At 40.4% G+C, this 20,487-nt stretch overlaps 1 protein-coding gene across 1 annotated transcript in view; it reads right to left on the minus strand.

The window, feature by feature from the left end:
• Positions 1-673: 673 nt before the first annotated feature.
• The window catches only part of LOC136863569 (esterase E4), a 296,437-nt gene continuing 276,623 nt past the window's right edge, over positions 674-20,487 (minus strand). The window contains exon 10 of the mRNA XM_067139949.2: positions 674-954. Coding sequence (XP_066996050.2) covers positions 777-954 — 178 coding nt within the window. The 3' untranslated portion in view covers positions 674-776. The remainder of the gene's footprint in view (positions 955-20,487) is intronic.

A 20,487-nucleotide genomic window follows, 5' to 3' on the forward strand; every position in this document is an offset into this window, starting at 1 on the left:
CGGTGCGACGTAAAGCAACTAGCAAAAAAAGAAGAAGAAGAATACTTCATTTTGAAGATTTTCGCGTACGCAGTCCCCTTGTTTATTAGTGATTCCTGGAATGTCCTTCTTGGAACCAGTTTCTGCCTTGAAGTACCTATACATACCCTTCCATTTTTCACTAAAATTTGTATGACTGCCAATTATGCTTGCCATCATGTTATCCTTGGCTGACTTCTTTGCTAGATTCAATTTCTTAGTAAGTTCCTTCAATTTCTCCTTACTTCCACAGCCATTTCTAACTCTATTTCTTTTCAACCTGCACCTCCTTCTTAGTCTCTTTACTTCTCTGTTATAATATAGTGGGTCTTTACCTTCGTTACCATGTTTAAAGTACAAACCTGTTTTATCGTTCCTCAACAACTGTATATTCAGTGTCCTAGTTCTCAAGGCAGAATGTATGCATATGCACTGCATGTATATGCACTTTTACTCAGTGGTATAATCCATGTAGGCCTGTAAATAAACATTTTAGAATTTTCACGATGTAGCTTACGTTGATCTCACTAATATGGGCATCCAAATCATGAAAAGAATTACAATGGCATCTGCTTCAGAAATAAGTTATTGGAAGGAATGCTTGAGCGATTTTAATTCTCTTGACATTCCTTAACATCATATTCCGTTACGTAATTATATGTACAAAAACACATTATTTATGACTACAGTATTTATTTTTGCCTGGATAAGTACATTTGACAATTTGACCGTTATTCTTCGTTACGATATTAATGTATTTATGAATGATCAGGACAAGGCAAAGGAAATAATCTTTCCCAAACAGCCATCCTATCATGAAAAACGTCTTCTGACATCCGCAACGTTGAATTGATGTCCATGTATTTGAGGTTCCGGTAAGTATATGGCGTCCATTTGATATTGTCCAGTAGTGTAGAATTAACAGGAGTTGGATTACTGAAAAAGAAAGAAGTAATGTCATTGCCTGGGTTTCAAATAAATAAATAAACAAATAAATAAATAAATAAATAAATAAATAAATAAATAAATAAATAAATAAATAAATAAATAAATAAATAAATAAATAAATAAATAAATAAATAAATAAATAAATAAATAAATAATGCTTGATTTGATTTCCCATTGTTTAAAGATCTGATGTGGTCGAAAATGGGCGAAGGTTAAAATCTAAAATTACTTTGCAGGCTTCGAATCACGGATATCACGCGTCACCATCTCTCAGTAAGATAGGTAATTCGTTAATCGAGACATTAAGTAGATCAGAATACGCAAGGAGGAAGTAGAATTTCTTCACGAAGCTCCTTTTGACAGCCTTGATAAAAACAAAATCCTCGTCTGCCACATTGTGATCAAGGGTCACTATTACCAATTCTAAATTACTATTTGTTAATAGAAATCCTCAAAAATTATATTACAGGCCTTTGCAGTTAAAAAAATAGTAGCCTACCCTTATGGAATGTGGTACTTAAACTTACTGTCAGTTGATTGCAACCCATAATGACTAAAATAAACTTACCTGATTAAAAACAATAAAATAAAAAATGATGAGTTCCAAATGAATTATTTTATTTCACATGATCTAATACAAACAGATAATAAAATATGAGAATCAATATTATACACAGCACATAATAAAACCGCTGAACGGCTGTCACACATGCACACCTTGATACTAGGCAAAGCAATTCTCTTTCTCATTTACACCTACACATTGCAGTGAGAGCAATTTGAATGAGGGCGAGATTGAATCATTGTATAAATACATACTTCACAGCGACCACGAAGGGAACTGAATCTTACCCACTCCGATTGCCATAACGGACATCCATTGGTACAGAAAATCCACATTTCAGGTGCTTTGATCCGTTCATCATTGCCGGAGGTGAACTGATTTGTGGAGCTCTTTGAGTCATGATTCCTCGAGCTATCCACCGTTTCAAAGTCAGCATGTCCGAATCTACATGGAATATGAAACAGGGGCCGATGACCTGGATATTAGGCCCCTTTAAACAACAAGCATCATCATCATCATCATGAGATGGGCAAAGCCACTGACTGGTACAATATGAAAGAAACCACAAAATAATCAGTGTCCCATCTCTCGGATTTCCAGTTCGCATTGTCCACAAATCATCCGACAAGTCCACCCCCTCGTCCACGCCGTGGGAGATTGGCAATGTCATTAAGTAGGGGATAGCCTGTGGGGGTGAAGTACAGTGGGGACTGCGTATGCCCCAAGACCGGTACGTAGCCGTGAAGGCCCTACAGGAATCCTGAAAACGATGGCGGCTAACGGAGCTCTTGTGAAGTCACGACAGGCCTAGAAATTCGAGGTTAGAGAGAACTGAGGAATAATTTTTGGTTTTACTGGATAGGAAATGACGAAGGAAAGCGAAATGGAGTAGGAGTTGTAGGAAGAAATGGACTGAAAGGCGAAGTAAAAGGGATAAGTGAGAGTTTGATTAAAGTCAAAATGAGAGTCAAAGGAAAAAAAACTTTCAAGAAAATACGGAACAGTAAGTCGGACGGATGTAACGACCCTGGCGAGGAACAGGATTACAAATTGGAACACTGAATATACAAACATTGACTGGAAAAGTAGAAGAGGTTGCAGACATGATGGAAAGAAGAAAACTGGATGTGTCTGGGCTGGCAGAGACTGACTGGATGGGGGAAGGTAAGAGAGAACTGCGGAATAATTTTTGGTTTTCCTGGATAGGAAATGGCGAAGGAAAGCCAAATGGAGTAGGAGTTGTAGTAAGAAATGGACTGAAAGGCGAAGTAAAAGGGATAAGTGACAGTTTGATTGAAGTCAAAATGAGAGTCAAAGGTAAAACCTGGGAAATTATTCAAGTATATGCTCCACTAGTAGGAAGCATGCAACAGGATAAAGATTAATTTGAGAAAGAATTGGAGAGACAGTTGAATGGCCAAAACTACGTAGTAATGGGGGACTTGATTGCCCATGTAGGCATGGAAAGGAAGGGACATGAAAACGTACTTGGAGCGGAAGGACGGGGAAATAGAAATAAGGAAGGGGAAAGACTACTGGATCTGTGCAAAAGAAATGGGATGATGGTCGGTAACTCGTGGTTCAAGAAGAAAGAAAGCCATGAGATAACCTGGTACAGCAGTGACTGGTCTAAGAAATCCATTGTGAACTACATGATCTGCGACTGGGAAATGAAGGGGAATGTTACAGATGTAAGGGTAATACCATCATAGGCCCTAGATAGTGAGCACAGACCACAGGTAATGAAACTGAGAACAATGAAGGAAAGGAAGAAGATAGAGAATCAAGAAAGACGTATCAAAATATGGAAACTGAAGGAGAAGAAAACCAAGAAAGAATACCAGGAAAAATAAGATTGAACTTACCAACAGATGGTACAAAAGCAGGAGAGGAGGAATGGAGGAGGTTCAAGAGAACATTAGTAAAAACATGCAGATGAAGTTTATGAGAGAACTAGTACTAGGAAAAGATTCAAGGAGATCCCATGGTGGAACGACAGAATCAAAGTGGCAGTTGAAGAGAAGTGTAAAGCTTTTAGAGTGAGGTTTCATCAGAGGACAATCGAGACAAGACAGGAGTATAAGACCAAATAGGAAGAAGCTATAAAGGTTGTAACAGAGGAGAAGAAAAAATGGATGGAAAAGTGGACAAACATGATGGAAGAAGATAACAAAGGAAATACAAAAGTACTGTATGGAATGGTCTAGAGTAAGAGGAAAGGCACGAGGGAAGATGTTGTAATGATAGATAAAAATGGAAATGAAATGCAGGAGAAAGAGAAACTCAAGGAATATGGAAGGAGTATTTTGAAGATTTACTAAACCCAGAAGAGGAAAGTAGAAGCAGGGATGAGGGAAGAAACACGCAAAAAGAAAAGCTTTAACATGGGGAGAAGTGGAGGTAGCATTAGATAAGACGAAAGGAGAGAAAGTCCCAGGTTTAGATGAAGTGAGTATTGAGATGGTGAAGGCAGCAGGAGAGGTAGGGAAGTAGTGGCTTTATCGTGTGTTGAAAGTAGTATGGAAGGGGAGAAACCTCCTGAAAACTGAAAGAAGGTGATAACCAAACCCATCTTCAAGAAGGGGAATAGGAAAGATTTTAAGAACTATAGGGGAGTCACATTGGTATGTCACTGTGCAAAGGTGTTTGAGAAAATTCTGGAAAATAGAATCAGAGAGAGGGTGGAAGAGAAGTTAAGAGCAGTGTGGCTTCAGATCAGGAAAGTCCATAGTAGACGTTATATTCGCAGTAAGACAGTTACAAGAGCATCTACTGATGGCCTTCTTGGACCTTGAGAAAGTATATGACCACGTTTGCAGAAACGAGGTCTGGGAAGCCATAAAAGGTTTTGAGAAGCAGACAATAGAAAGAGCGAGGGAGATGTACCATGGGAGTGTCAGTTGTATTAAAGTAGGAGAGAGAAACTGGTTTGAGCAAAAAAGCGGATTAAGAGAAGGAAGTGTTCTGTCACCCTTGCTCTTCATTGTAGTAATGGACGAGCTAATGACAAATGTGGCAAGGAAAATTGGGAAGGGAAAATGAAAGTGGCGATGTTTGCAGATGACTTGTTTGTCTGGAGAGGAAAGGAAGAGGATATCCTGGTTCAGTTAGATGTATGAGAAGATGAGGGGAAACAATATGGAATGAAATTTAATGCCAAAAAGAGCGAGATAGTGATCACAACTAGAAAGAAGGAGAGGCCTACGAGAGGGATAATGCTTGGAGGGGAAAAGCTTAGGAAGGTAGATAGTTTCAAGTACCTGGGAAGTATCATAGAGGAAAGTGGAAGAAATGATAAGGACATAATCGGGCGTGGAAGACACGCAGGGACATTCCTGAAAAGTGTCAGAAGCCTGGTTTGGAGCAAGGATGTCCCTCAGAGAAGCAAAAGAGTGATATGAAGGACGTACTATGTATCTATTCTGACTTATACAGCAGAAACTTGGGTAATGAGGCAGATAGCCGTAACTAGGATATAGACAAGTGACATTAAATTTCTGAGAAGCAGGATAGGAGTGACAAGAATGGATAAGATAAGAAACGAGAAGGTTAGAGATATAGTAAAAGAAGAGCCACTACAGACCCTGATAGAGTCATCTAGACTTAGATAGTATGAAGAAAATGGCAGAGGAAAGGATACCGAGGAGGATGCATGAAATTTAGATAACAGGAAAAAGACCGAGGGGATGACGAAGAGACAGGTGGATAAAAGGAGTGGAATAGTGTGTACAGAGAAGATGTGAGGATTGGGAAGGGTGACGACGGAGAAGTGGTGGGAAGACAAGAAGTGATGGAGGGGCTTATGTTCCAAGCAGACCTGGCCAACAGCTGGAAACTGCATACGATGATGATGACGAATGTAGATGTTCCTTAGCCGGTGTGCATGATACACTTCTCCCATTTATTACTGTACGGTGACGCTACCGTAAGGCGCTTCACTTCCTGTCTGGACCCTCTTTGGGAGTACGAAGAACTGAAGTATTTTCCGACCCATAGAAATTAGATACAAAATTAACCACTCTGTTATCCATCCAACCATATCCAATATCAGAACTAGAAATACTGAAATCAAACTCACCACTCTTGAAAGCCTTATCTTGTGCCAAATTAGTCGGTGCACCTTTCCTGATAGCTCTAGTTGTCCAACATGCCGACACTTTCTTTATCTTCAGACCTCCCACTAGACGTAATGAAGAAAAAAGTTGCCGACGAATACTATTATCTGTTGTCACCATAAACATTTTGTTAAATGAAACATAACTCTTTCTCCCAAACTACAACCTGCAAACTCTTCTTTTAGCACTACGTCTTTTCATTTTTAGATAATAAACTCCAGTGTGTAACCCTCTTGACCACAGGCATAACACAATTTTTATCCTCTTTCGACACGCTTCATTGAATTGCTTCGAATTTTCTGGTGGACCCATCTATAGTTATCTACCGTGTGCCGTTATATGAGGACTGGAATTGCTTATTATGAGAAACAACCAGTAGGAGCAATTCGTACAGTTTATCTTTACAACCTGAAGTAATGGTTTGATTGTCATTAACAAAAACATTTGACAATATTTCAAGAAACCGTGCTCGAGGCATTTCATTAGATATAGCACATACGTTCATATCATCTGAAGTTGACCAGTAATGCTCAATTGCAGGCAAGGAATTGTACCCCATCATGAAGGTTATTCTCAAGGGAAAAAGGGTAACTCATGTCCTTTCAGGTTCTTTGATTGATATATTTTTAATGTCTTCTCCAAACAATTTGAGAAACACATCAGTTGGGGTTTCAGAGTGAGAAAATTTCTCATAAATGACTCCTGTATCAAACACAAAATAGAAGAAATGAGCTTTTCTGCAGGTAAAATGTATAAGGTTATTCAATAATAATAATAATAATAATAATAATAATAATAATAATAATAATAATAATAATAATAACTCCGCCAGTGCAGGTCACAAGCCCGGGGCCTCATTGTGCAAGTGATGAGGAAGGAGGAGCGAGAAGAGTATCAACCTCGTAAAAAACCAGGGTCCATCTGGCACCTGATGGTAGCACCCTGTTATAGGACCCCTACCTAGGGTTACTTGGCGAAACTGGTCAACGGTCCCAGCGGCGGAAGAGGAATCTATTTCCCGACGGCACAGAGAGCGGAAGAAACTAAGGGAGCACACCCCGAAAAGTAAAGCGACTTAAAACCCAGGCGCGACTGTTCCCGAATCGGGCGGCTTCCTGGTCAGCGTCGGATTCCATGTTAGGGACGGCTGTTCTAAAACTCCAGGTCTCACCAACTTGGTTTTACTTTTTGGATGGGGTTCTGCTCTATCCCCCACACCAAAAACCACGCAACTAACATCATGACAAAACGTACGGAATCTAGTACCCCAGCCGGTAAAATCCGGGGCCAGAGTTCTGGTTCAAGTAGGGCAAAGGATTCTGGGGGCCCTACACCATCATGTTTGGATCAGTCGGAGGATCCATCACCCCGCAAACTCAGAACGAAAGAAAAGCATTTCTTTGGCACACTCAATGTGAACACCCTTATGAAAGTTGGTAAACAAAAGGAGCCGATCAAAGTACTCGATGAATATAAGATCAAAGTTCTAGCGGTCCAAGAAACAAGATTTATTTCAGATGAAGTGTCGGCTATTGGAAACTACAGAATGCTGAAAAGACGGCCAGCTATCAAAGTTAAGAAGTCAGAGAAAACCAAGAATTCAATGTTAATACTCGGGACAGCCTTCATTATTCACAACTCTATAACAGAATCTATAGTAGACTTCAGATCTCCATCTCCCAGACTGTCTGTACTAACTCTCACTAGTGGAAACAAATGGTACTCCATTTTCAATGTTCATGCTCCAATTAATGAAGATAACAGAAAGAATCCAGAGAATGTAGAAGAATGTTGGTCACAACTTGAAGAAGAACTGTTCAGAACCCCAGAAAAACATGTCAAGATCTTGATGGGCGATTTTAATGCTCAGATTGGAAAAGAGAAAAAATTTCGAAACATTGTTGGAATACACACGGCTCATAAAAGGACAAACAGAAATGGTGAAAGATTGATAGATGTTTGTGAATCATTTGGTATGAAAATAATGTCCACTCAATTCAAGAGAGCTCCCAAGCGGATGATGACATGGCGATCACCTAACTCCATGTTAGGAGAATTCCAAATTGACCATGTAGCGACCACCAGCCCGAAGGAAATAATGAATGTCAGAGTTCAGAAAGGTATTAATTTTGATTCCGACCACTATCTAACAAGGATAAAAGTGAAACCCATACCTTGTAACCGTAGAAAGAAACCCCTCAGAATACAGAAGTACAGAATTGAAGAACTCAAAGTCAGCGAAGGAATAGTAGTGAAAAATCAGAAAGAACTCGACACGTTGGAGTCCTATAAGTGGGACAAAATAGCTCGAAAGATCCAGGAAGCAGCGAAACAATTTTTCATGCAAGAAACATCCATGGTGGAATAATGAGTGTGAAGATGCTCTACGAAGACGATCAGAAGCTTGGAACAAGTGGAACTCCAACAAACAGAACTTCGAAGAATTTAAGATCCAAAGGAAAAGGACAGCAAAGGTGTTCAAGAGTGCCAAAAGAAGATTCGAAAGAGACCAGCTGAGAGAGATAGAAAAGAATTTCAAGAAAAACAACAAAAGAAACTTCTATCAGACTTTTAAGACAAAACTTCGAGGTTACTCGTCACCCAACATTTGTTTCAAAAATGATCAAGGTAAGCTGATTATGAGCAACAAACAGAAGTGTGAACACTTGGCTAAATATTTCAAAGAACTGCTCAACTGTGATCCACCTCAAGAAAAACTGACGTTCCAGAAACCAGAAAGTACACTGCATGAATCAACCCCGCCAGATAAGAACGAAATAAAGGAGATCATCAAAAGCTTGAAAAATAACAAAGCACCTGGCAAGGACTCAATTGTTGCTGAACTTCTGAAATATGCAGGGGATAACTTCCTGGAACAACTTGAAACACTCTTTCAACAGATCTGATCCACAGGAGAGATCCCAGATGAATGGAGGGAGGCTATCATCCACCCCCTGCACAAGAAAGGAGACAGAACGAATGTCAATAACTATAGAGGGATATCACTTTTGCCAGTAGCCTACAAGATATTTTCTATAGCACTCAAGCGTAGGATAGAAGGACATATAGTTAAACAATTGAGAGAATATCAAGCTGACTTTCGAAAGGGGCGGTCATGTGTAGAACAGATTTTTACCATTAAGACCTTAATCAAAACTGAGACATTAGCGGTAGATAAGAAAGTGATAATGACATTCGTGGATTTCAAAAACGCATACGACTCCATAGACCGGGACACACTAATGGAAGTGCTTAAGGAATTTGGAATATACAATAAGACAACAACCTTGATTCATCAAACAATAAAAAACACACGATCGCAGGTAAATTTTTTTAGGAGAACTGTAAGAGCCCTTTGAAATCAAAACAGGTTTGAGACAAGGAGATGGCCTCTCTCCAATTTTGTTCAACTGTGTTTTAGTGAAAGTTATCAGGGAATGGCGAAAAGAAATGAGCAAATTCAACTTTCCAAATGGAATTAGATTAGGTCACAAGAGAACTGGGCTTAAATTTGAATGCCTCGCATTTGCAGATGATATAGTCTTTTTTGCAGAGAATTTGCAAATTGCAATTAAGCAGATTGAAGTCCTCAAAGAAACAACAGACAAAAGAGGATTGCAAATATCTTTTGAGAAGATGGAGTACATGAACATAAATACCACTGACCCAACCTGGACAATGAGGACGAAGTACGGTGATATCAAAAGAGATACAAAATTCAAATACCTAGGAGAGATTTTGACTTCAAAGATGAATGAGAAAGCAGCAATTCAAGAACGTGCAAGAAAGATGGAAACTGCGTTTAGATTATGTCAGAAAACCTACAAATCTAAGTCACTCTCCTACCAGGCCAAATTCAAGCACTACAGCACGATAGTCAAACCTGAATGTTTATACGCAGCTGAGACAATAGCCACGAAGGGACTCTCAGATTTGGAAAAGAAAGAAAGGAGGTTCCTTAGAAAGATTCTTGGACTCATAAAATCATCAGGCAAGTTTACGTTTCGCATGAGACCAAACCGAGAACTATACCAACAATTTGAAAACATCACCACCACATTGAAAAAGAGGAGATTGACGTTCTACGGACATATTAAAAGGATGGGATCGGAGAGACTCGCCAACAGGATCCTCACCTTCCAGGAGAACATGAAGACACAAGTCCCATGGGTAAAAGATGCCCACCGAGATTTAGAAAAATGTGGGATCACGGCAGAAGATATCTACAGAATCAGGCACAACAAGGGACTGCACAGTAAATAGAGAGCATTACAACAGCTATGAAGAAGAGAAGACTAATCTTCTATGGTCACGTAGTCAGGATGGACAGCCAGAGACTCACTTCACGAATCTTCAACACTGTATCTAGAGGGAAAGCAACAAATTCCAAATGGACGAATTTAGTCCGGAAAGACCTACAGTACCTAAACATTGATCACATTGACATTTACAACCGAGATAAATTCAGAAAGTTAGTCAAGACATCTGAATCTCTCCAGTCACTAACAACTAAATCACTGCGTCCAGGAGTAGGAGTGAAATGGACTCAAGAAAGAAAAGTCATCCATAGCGCTAGAATGAAGGAATACTGGGCTAAGAGGAAGAAAAGAGCTCACCAGAGTTAAGTACCACGTGGTCCATCGTAGGCCTAAACGAAGAAGAAGAAGAAGAAACAGAAAAATCTTCAGGCAGAGAGTTGCTGAGGTGAAGGACCTAACTGATGAGAAAACGAGGAAGGAATATTCTCGGCAGAAGAACGAGCACGAGCAAGCCAACGGATGAAGGAATACTGGCGAAAGAGGAAGGAGAAAGCACTTGGGAAAGCGATGGAAGTTGCGTAATCGCAGCACATAGATGGCTGAAACGAAAAGAATAAATAATAATAATAATAATAATAATAATAATAATAATAATAATAATAATAATATTCCTCTCCTGTGAACCATGTGTCCTTGCCGAGGTTTGGGCGGGGGGGGGGGAGGTGCTTGTGCATCACGGCGAAGTAGGTAGACGAGGCGTAGGTGCAACCATATCGGGTGGCTGTCTACCGAGAGACCAGACTAACGAATATTTCATCAAGGAGGTAGGGGGGAGGGGCGTAGCAGCCTTTCGAAAGTACAAAAATGCAAAACAATGAGACCAGAAGAGAATAAATGTGTTTAAAAATTAATATACTGTAGACTGAAAGTCCAGGATTACTAAGGAAGAAGAGAGAGAAGTTCAAGGTTGAATGTTTTGTGGAAAAGGAGATGATGTATACAGGGAAATCAAGGGAACTTCATACATACATGCACACATTATCATTATAGACTGTTATGCCTTTCAGCGTTCAGTCTGCAAGTCTCTGTGAATTTACTAAACGTCGCCACAATCCCCTATTTGCAAAAAAATGCTGTGACCACATTTAGTCCTATACCTCTTATATTTACATCGTTAGAAACTGAGTCTAACCATCGTCGTCTTTGTCTCCCTCTATTTCTCTTACCCTCCATAACAGAGTCCATTATACTCTCAGGTAACCTATCCTCCTCCATTCGCCTTACATGACCCCAGCACCGAAGCCGATTTATGCGTACAGCTTCATCCATCAAGTTCATTCCTAAATTAGCCTTTATCTCCTCATTCCGGGTAACCTCCTGCCATTGTTCCCACCTGTTTGTACCGACAATCATTCTTGCTACTTTCATGACTGTTACTTCTAACTTATAATAAGATGTCCTGAGTCAACCCAGCTTTCGCCCCCATAAAGCAAAGTTGGTCTGAAAACAGTCTGATGTAAAGATAGTTTCGTCTGGGAGTTGACTTCCTTCTTACAGAATACTGCTGATCGCAACTACGAGCTCACTGCATTAGCTTTACTACACCTTGATTCAATCGCACTTACTGTATTACCACCCTGGGAGAACACACAACCTAAATACTTGAAATTATCGACCTGTTCTAGCTTTGTATCACCAATCTGACATTCAATTCTGTTGAATTTCTTACCTACTGACATCAATTTAGTCTTCGAGAGGCTAATTTTCATACCATACTCATTGCACCTATTTTCAAGTTCCAAGATATTAGACTGCAGGCTTTCGGCACAGTCTGCCATTAAGAGCAAGTCGTCAGCATAGGCCAAACTGCTTACTATATTTCCACCAAACTGAATCCCTCCCTGCCATTTTATACCTTTCAGCAGATGATCCATGTAAACTACGAGCAGCAAAGGTGAAAGATTGCGGCCTTGTCTAACCCCTGTAAGAACCCTGAACCAAGAACTCATTCTACCATCAATTCTCACTGAAGCCCAAATGTTAACATAAATGCCTTTGATTGAAATACTCTACCTTTAATTCCATATTACCCCAGTATGGCGAACATCTTTTCCCTTGGTACCCTGTCATATGCTTTCTCTAGATCTACGAAGCATAAACACAACTGCTTATTCCTCTCGTAGCATTTTTCAGTTATCTGCTTTGTACTGAAAATCTGATCCTGACAGCCTCTCTGTGGTCTGAAACCACACTGGTTTTCATCCAACTTCCTCTCAACGACTGATCGCACCCTCCCTTCCAAGAAGCCAGTGAATACTTTGCCCGGTACACAAATCAGTGAGATACCTCGATAGTTGTTGAAATCCTTCCTGTTTCCTTGCTTAAAGGTAGGTGCAATTAGGTATACTGCTTTTGTCCACTCAAAAGGTACCTCACCAACGCTCCATGCTAATCTTACTACTCTATGAAGCCATTTCATCCCCGCCTTCCCACTATACTTCACCATTTCAGGTCAAATTTCATCTATTCCTGCTGCTTTTTGACGATGGAGTTTATTTACCATCCTTTCCACTTACTCAAGCGTAATTTCACCAACATTATTTTCCTCCTCCCCATGAGCTTGGCTGTTCGCAACACCACCAGGATGATTTTCTTTTACGTTGAGAAGATGTCCAAAATATTCCATCCACCTCTCCAGTGATTCCCTGGGATCTATTATGAGTTCACATGAATTACTCAAAACACTGTTCGTTTACTTTTTCCCTCCCTTCCTAAGATTCTTTATTACTGCCCAGAAAGGTTTCCCTGCTGCTTGACCTAGCATTTCCAGGTTATTACCAAAATCGTCCCAAGACTTCTTTTAGGATTCAACAACTATTCAACAACCTTTAGGGAAAGAAAAACTAGCTGTATGATTACTATGATATGGAAAACCACCGAGTGGGAAGGAAGACAACGCAGAAAGATGCCACGGCATCATCGAGGATTGTATCAAATGAATGAAGTAGATGACAAGGTTCTGGTAGAAGAAGAGGCTGTTAATGCTATTGAAATGTAAGACCCAATCTTGAGGTCAGAATTCGACAGAGCTCTGAGAACATAAATAGAAACAAGGCACCTGGAATTGATGACATTCCCTTTGAATTACTGGCTGTTTTAAGAGAAACCAGTATGGCGAGGTTATTCCATTTAGTGTATATAATGTATGATACAGGGGAAGTGCCATCCGATTTTAGACAGAATGTTGTTACACCTACCGGTATTCGCAAGAAAGTAGTTATTAGCGAGTGTGAAAACAACAGCACCATTATTTTAGTATCCCGCACTTGCAGAAATCTAACACGCATTATTTACGGAAAAATTGATAAACAAGTAGAAGCTGAGTTTGGAGAAGATCATTTTGGCTTCAGAAGAAATATACTAACACGTGAAGCAATCCTGAATTTACGTTTGATCTTAAAGGATCGAATTAAGAAGCACAAGTAGAAGCTGTGTTGGTCGAAGATCAGTTTGGATTGAAAGGAAATGTACGATCATGTGAAGCAATCCTGACTTTACGTCTGATCTTAGAGGGTAGAATTAAGAAGGACAAGCCCACGTATATGGCATTCCTAGGTCTAGAAAAGCCATTCGATAATGTTGATTCGACGAAGCTGTTTGAGATTTTGAAGATGATCAGGTACCGAGAAAGAATTATCTACAATCTCTACAAGAAGCAGTCTGCGGTGATAAGAATCGAGGGCTATGAATAAAAAAAACCAATAAGTCAGAAATGAGTGAGGCAAGGCTGAAATTTCCCCCTCCTTTTCAATGTCTATTTAAAGGCGGTAAAGCAAATCAAACAGGAATTTGGAAAGGGAATCATAATCCGAGGAGAAGAAATAAAAACTCTGAGATTTGCCGATGATATTATTTTATCTGAATCTACAGCAGATCTGGAGAAATTGCTGAATGTTATGGGCACAGTCTTGGAGAAGGAGTACAAGAAGAAAATAATAAATTAGAAACAAAGGTAATTGAGTGCGGTCATTCGAAGTCAGGTGATGCGGTAAATATAACATTACGAAATGAAGACTTGAACGAAGTAAATGAATATTCTTACTTGAATAGTAAAGTTACTCACGAATGCAGAAGTAAGGAGGTCATAAAATGCAGACTAGCTCAAGCAAGGAAAGACTTTCGTAAGAAAATAAATTTGCTCACTTCGAACATTGATATAGGAAATGGAAAGATGTTTTTGAAGACTTTCGTCTGAACCGTAGCATTGTATGGAAGTGAACTGTCAACAATAACTAGCCCAGAGAGAAGGAGAATATACATTATTAAATGTGGTGTTTCAGAAGAATGCTGAATGTTGAATGAGTAGATCAAATCACAAATTGAGAGATACTGAATTGGTGAAAGGAGAACGATTCGGCGAAATTTGACGATAAGAAAATATAGATACATCTTAAGATACCTAGGACTTGTTCAGTTAGTTTTTGAGGGAAGTGTAGGCACTAAGAAAATTATTATTAATAATAATAATAATAATAATAATAATAATAATAATAATAATAATAATAATAATAATATTTCATTTAAGTCCCACTAACTACTTTTACGGTTTTCGGAGACGCCGAGGAGCCGGAATTTAGTCCCGTAGTAGTTCTTTTACGTGCCAGTAAATCTACCGACACAAGGCTGACGTATTCGAGCATCTTCAAATACCACCGGACTGAGCCAGGATCGAACCTGCCAGGTTGGGTTCAGAAGACCAGCGCCTCAACCGTCTGAGGCACTCAGCCTGGCGGTAATAAAATTAGGGGCAGAACATGCCATGAATATGGCAACAGATTAGAGTACAGTAGATGTAGTATAGTTATGTAGAAATAAAATGTTTAGCAGATGATATGGTGACATGGAGGGCTGCATCGAACCAGTCTATCGACTGATGTTAATAATAATAATAATAATAATAATAATAATAATAATAATAATAATAATAATAATAATAATAATAATAATGACATGAAGAGGGGCGTCTTTCTAAAGTTTGACAACACTTTACGTACAGAAATACTTTAAATTCTTGTTGAGATAAGCTGAAGTTTATGTTATTATGTAGTTCTGAAGCCTGCCGATAGATGCCACTTTTTGGTTAAGGCTGCCGCCTGGGAGCTGCTACTTGTACTTTCTAGTTAGCGCCGTATTTAAAAAGAATTGTCATGGTCAGGATTTGGCACTCCCTTATTGCTTTCTTTGTTTATAGAGTTATCCCTTCTGAACGTTTTTATCGTCCTAATAATGGGAATTCTAGAATCATCTAGTGGTGACGGGAGGATAACAGTTTTCCCCTTAGCATGTAAACCTTAGGGTTGTGCTTTGTTGTACCTACCGTGTTTTAATAGAAGAACTTTGTAATTTATATTTAATAATGTAGGTTTTCTTGGTTTCCAAGCTGCGAATGTAGCCACCCTAATGGGTGAAATGCACCAACGGAAGTAAAAGTGTGAACCCTCGTTTCCCTTTATGACTTAGATTCTTGTGGCTAAGTCTTTCTAAACTATATTTCTTTTTTAAATTTCTGCCATTAATATTTCCACATTTAGTTACAACGTAGTATGGCCTAGCCTCTGTGTCACTGGGCCTTGTGCTCCATTGGATTTTATTATGCTATGTCTTAGGTTTGCTAGAGATTCTTCTGCATCCCTTTCTACTTGTGCTAGATCAATTTTCGATTTCCTTCTCATTTAACTTTCTTTTTTCTAATTTTGTAGCATAAGCGGTAGCATCTGTATCTTTTCGGATCCTTCCTATCCTTTATATTTTGTTGGCTTCCCTGGGGAACAAAGGGAAGCGACTGTCAAAAGGGCCTATGAAATTTGGAGCTAATTCTGTTTGGTTGTTAATGCTCTATTAATTTTGGAGCTTATTTTCCCTGCTTGTTAATATTTTGAGAGGTAAATGATCATAGGCCTTGTATGTTTGGAAGTTGCTCTTGCTAGTTAATGACGAAGCTCTGAGAGCTATTGTTTGTAATGATTCTGATTGTTGTTACTGTTGGCAATGACAGTTGTTCTAATAGTTAAATAGTTGAAACTGATGGTTCCAGCTGTAAAATTCTACAAACAAAAATAAATAAAAAGAGAAAAATACATTTTATAGTGCACCCATCATATGAGCCTGATTAGGGATTTAATTCATTTTTATTAGATATTGGATGGAAGTACTCATGTATGCTATTAAAATTATAAAATGATGGGATACTGAGGAGGCCAATGTATATGAACAAAGAATCAGCAGAAGCCCACGCTTCCTTTCTTTTCTGGAAGAAAACAATATCTTTGTAACGTAAACAACTAACATACGGTCTGTTGCGTCAGAACTGGAACTACGCAGTAGAAGCGTAACATTCCATTGGAAGAATGAGACAGAAAACTACGAATTTTACTACCAGAATCTCCTTGATTTGGAATGGTCTCGTCCATACAAATAAATAGCGAATACAAGTGGTCCAGTCAGGTTGCACCATTTAAATAATTTTAAAATCAGCGGGACAGAATATTTAATTCATCTGCAATCAAGGCTAGTAATTAATATGGATTTTATTACAGCAAGATATTAGTATTGACTAAGTAATTTTTGGACCAAGTCAATGTATTATTGATAATGGAATATAATAATTGCGCACTGAACTTTTGGATAGTAATACAGGTGTGCAATCCCCGCCAACATGAAGTCGGTTCGACAGTGCGTAAGAAGAAGTAATCCAAGTAACGCTACCAGTATTATACGAAAAGTTACGAACAATTTTGAAACCACGCTGTACCAGTATAATGACATGCATTTTGTGGAATTAAGTGAATAATGGATTTCATCTCTGAAGCATTTTATTAGGAGACGCACTCCGACGGGGATTTTTGTGTGTCAAAAAGCATATATCCTTTCGCCGAGAAGTGACTCTACCTCCACACCGCCCCGATTCTCAACATTCAGTCATCTTCAGAAGGGTCGTGGCGATTAGACGTGTGTCGCGCAGCGCTCCGTATTTGTGAATACTCACAAAGAACAAAGTGTGTTTGTCCGTATATTCATACGAAGTTAAGTTTCTGATACACCAAGTGCCTATGAAAGTGATTTTTAAGAATACCAGGTAACTTAATAATGAGAAACATACTCTCTAAATCAATTTTACATATTAACGACATGAGATTTTGAGTTATGTAGTAACTGAAACACCGTTGTAATACGGGTTTATGATGCTCACTAGTGCCGGGAATCAGACATTCTAGTATACAAGGAGACCAGTCCAGGCTTGGGAACACTTTCATTGTTCTATTGTACAAAATCAGCTGGCTAGCAGATATTTGTGGAAACCTACACTTTCACCGACTAGCTCTCTTCAAGGTCGAGCGCAACCCCATATTTAACTGTTCTTTGTGAAGATCGAGGGGAAAGCTGGCTACACGAAGTATTTGACTGCGTGTGAATGTAACCAGAAGGACGTCCAAGACGACAAGCAGTAATAACGATCTGTTAAGGGATATGCCATCTGGAAGACAAAAGTAAAAATCGGGGAAAACACTGGTCCGAAGGACATCTGACAACATGCATGCGTGCACTAGGGCTATTGCACAGGAGCATGTTATTGTAATCAAAAGTAGACTTCCTACATTGCATCATATCACAAAAACTACGTTGAATTTGTTATTTTGGTGTAAAAATACCAATTATTATCAAAAACATATTAAAACTGCAAAGAGTCACTAAAATTGATCGACAAATTTTCAAAGGAGGTGTTATGAAAGTAGATTATACTGTATACCAACAAATGAGCCACACAATTGTGTTATAAAAGAGTACGTTGCATTTATTGTTTAGGAGTAAGAATATAATTTATTATCAATAACAGATTAAATATGCACAAGAATCCTTCTTTCTTTCTTAATCTATTTACCCTCCAGGGTCGGTTTTTCCCTCGAACTCAGCGAGGGATACCACCTCTACCGCCTCAAGGGCAGTGTCCTGGAGCGCGAGGCTTTGGGTCGGGGATACAACTCGGGAGGGTGACCAGTACCTCACCCAGGCGGCCTCACCTAGGGCCTTGTGGAGGGATGGGAAAATCGGAAGGGACAGGCAAGGAAGAGGGAAGGAAGCGGCCGTGGCCTTAAGTTAGGTACCATCCCGGCATTTGCCTGGAGGAGAAGTGGGAAACCACGGAAAACCACTTCCAGGATGGCTGAGGTGGAAATCGAACCCACCTATACTCATTTGACCTCCCGAGGCTGAGTGGACCCCGTTTCAGCCCTCGCACCACTTTTCAAATTTCGTGGCAGAGCCGGGAATCGATCTCGGGCCTCCGTGGGTGGCAGCTAATCATGCTAACCACTACACCACAGAGGCAGACTGCACAAGAATCACTACATAATATTCGACTAACCTTCAACTGTAATGGTATGAAAAGAGGCTATGTGACAATAAATGAGGCACTGCATTACTGACGGTACGTATAAGTCAGAGTAATATTATTTGCATTTTATCAGATGTTTCAAATATTCGGAATATTTTTAATGCACTAAATACATTTCAAATTACATACAAAAACATAATAAATATATACTTACTTATCTTGCGGATACATTGAGTAAACATGATGTTTACAAGTACTCAAGACAAGCACGAAATAGGGGGGGATCAGAAAACACAACACGCACATCATCATCACACGACGCAACGGGAGTTCAAGCACGCCACACAAGACAACAATTCTGCATCAGCAGGCAACCAAGACACCTGAAAATTTTTCGGCTGGGTGGCCCTCACTTTACCCGCAACTCAGTCGGCCCAAGAAAGCATAAATAGGCAGACGCCTAGTTGGCTGTCGCCTCCCCAGCACATCATGTATTAGTGCCTCATCACAGGTGTGGACACTGCCCTCACGGAGAACTACGCATGTCCGGCTCCCGAGTCCACGATGTCCGCAGGCTCCGGGATCGATCAACTTCACTACATCAACCCAGGTCCTGGCATACCTACGAGATGGAGACGAAACGTCAGTCCTCGAAACCAGCGGTGCGAAGATCAATAACAGTGCTGCCAACTCCAGAATACATATTGCAGCAAATGTTCAATAATCCTAACACCCTTCCCACCGTTGATGAATATCAACATAGAACAACCCAGCAGCCTCCACCGCCCCCAACCTCCATTTCGGCCATATCAACTACTACTACTACCATTACCATCACTACCTCGGCTTACACCCCTCCTCAAACTTCTATCATAACTACCACGACCACTCACCCCTCTCCCATAATGTCAATACCCATCACCTCTATAAACTTCACACCACCTAGTCCTCAGCAACCCCCTGCCAACCAAACAGACGTAACCAACGCAGCACAGCCAGCCTCACAGGAAGATACAACCGCCGCAACACCAGCACCCCAGCAGCTACCAATGCCGAGCTGTGTCATTCGAGGCATTGACCCAGCCATCACAACCAGAAACATCCTTGAAGAACTCCTAACAGCAGGCGTCCCAGTCCGCCGAGCACATCGCATTTACAACAGGCACGGCCCAACATTCATGGTACGAATTCAACTCCCCTCCGAAGAAGAAGTACATCTCATAACCAACGGCGTCCGTATTCACAGGCAGCACCACCGAGTAGAGCACTCACGCTCCCCACCCCATACTATGCGCTCCCCTCCCAACAACCCTCACAGTCGCCCCCGGCCACCCCCACCACTCACCACACCCTCGCTAACCATGCACCTACCCATTCCTCACACTAGCTTCCTCCTACCGCCCCTCACAATTCTAGACCTTCTCCGCCTTCTAGCCACATCCATCACCAACATTACAACAACCATCCACTTCCTTACATCCCAACTCTACCCCAGTACCCCTTACTAAACCATCACGTCCAACCGGCAAACTGTACCAACACTATATGTATGTGTAAACTGTATTGTAAACCCTATGAAACTCAATGTATGTAACTCATGAAAAATAAAATGCACGAGTCCTTCCACACATCTCCCGTAATTCCATCTCCGCTGCCGAGCCATAATAAAGAATAGCTTCCTTCTCCCCTCTCATAATTCTCACACTTCTCCCCAACCCCGTCACCTCTCCTGGCCAGAGAGAGGGCGTTACCCTCTAGGTGGCCCGCCCCACCCTTCAGGGTGGGGATTGAAAGCATTTTTAGATAGACGAAATAGGCAACGTACACAGCGGCTCTTCCTCTGCCACCTTGTATCTAGGCCGAAAACTTCATCGTACTATGTGTTTTCTATTATAATGTAGGAGGTACTCGTGAGTACCGACAGAAGACGACAACAGAAGTCCAATGGCCTAACCAGTACGGTGTGTTAGGATCAAGGAATCAATTATTCGGCGAAGTCGGCGCAGAAATTGGGACTAGTTTTGAATTTTGAAGTATCGTCTCCAAAACAAAGCCTTCGTAGCTCAAGCGGAAGCACACCAGCCCCTCACCACTGTGTTCCGAAGTTCAAATCCCGGTCACTCCATGTGAGATTTGTGCTGGACAAAGCTGAGACGGGACAGGTTTTTCACCGGGTACTCCGGTTTTCCC

This window comes from Anabrus simplex, chromosome 2 (genome assembly GCF_040414725.1).
Source record: "Anabrus simplex isolate iqAnaSimp1 chromosome 2, ASM4041472v1, whole genome shotgun sequence".
In the NCBI taxonomy this organism is placed as follows: domain Eukaryota; kingdom Metazoa; phylum Arthropoda; class Insecta; order Orthoptera; family Tettigoniidae; genus Anabrus; species Anabrus simplex.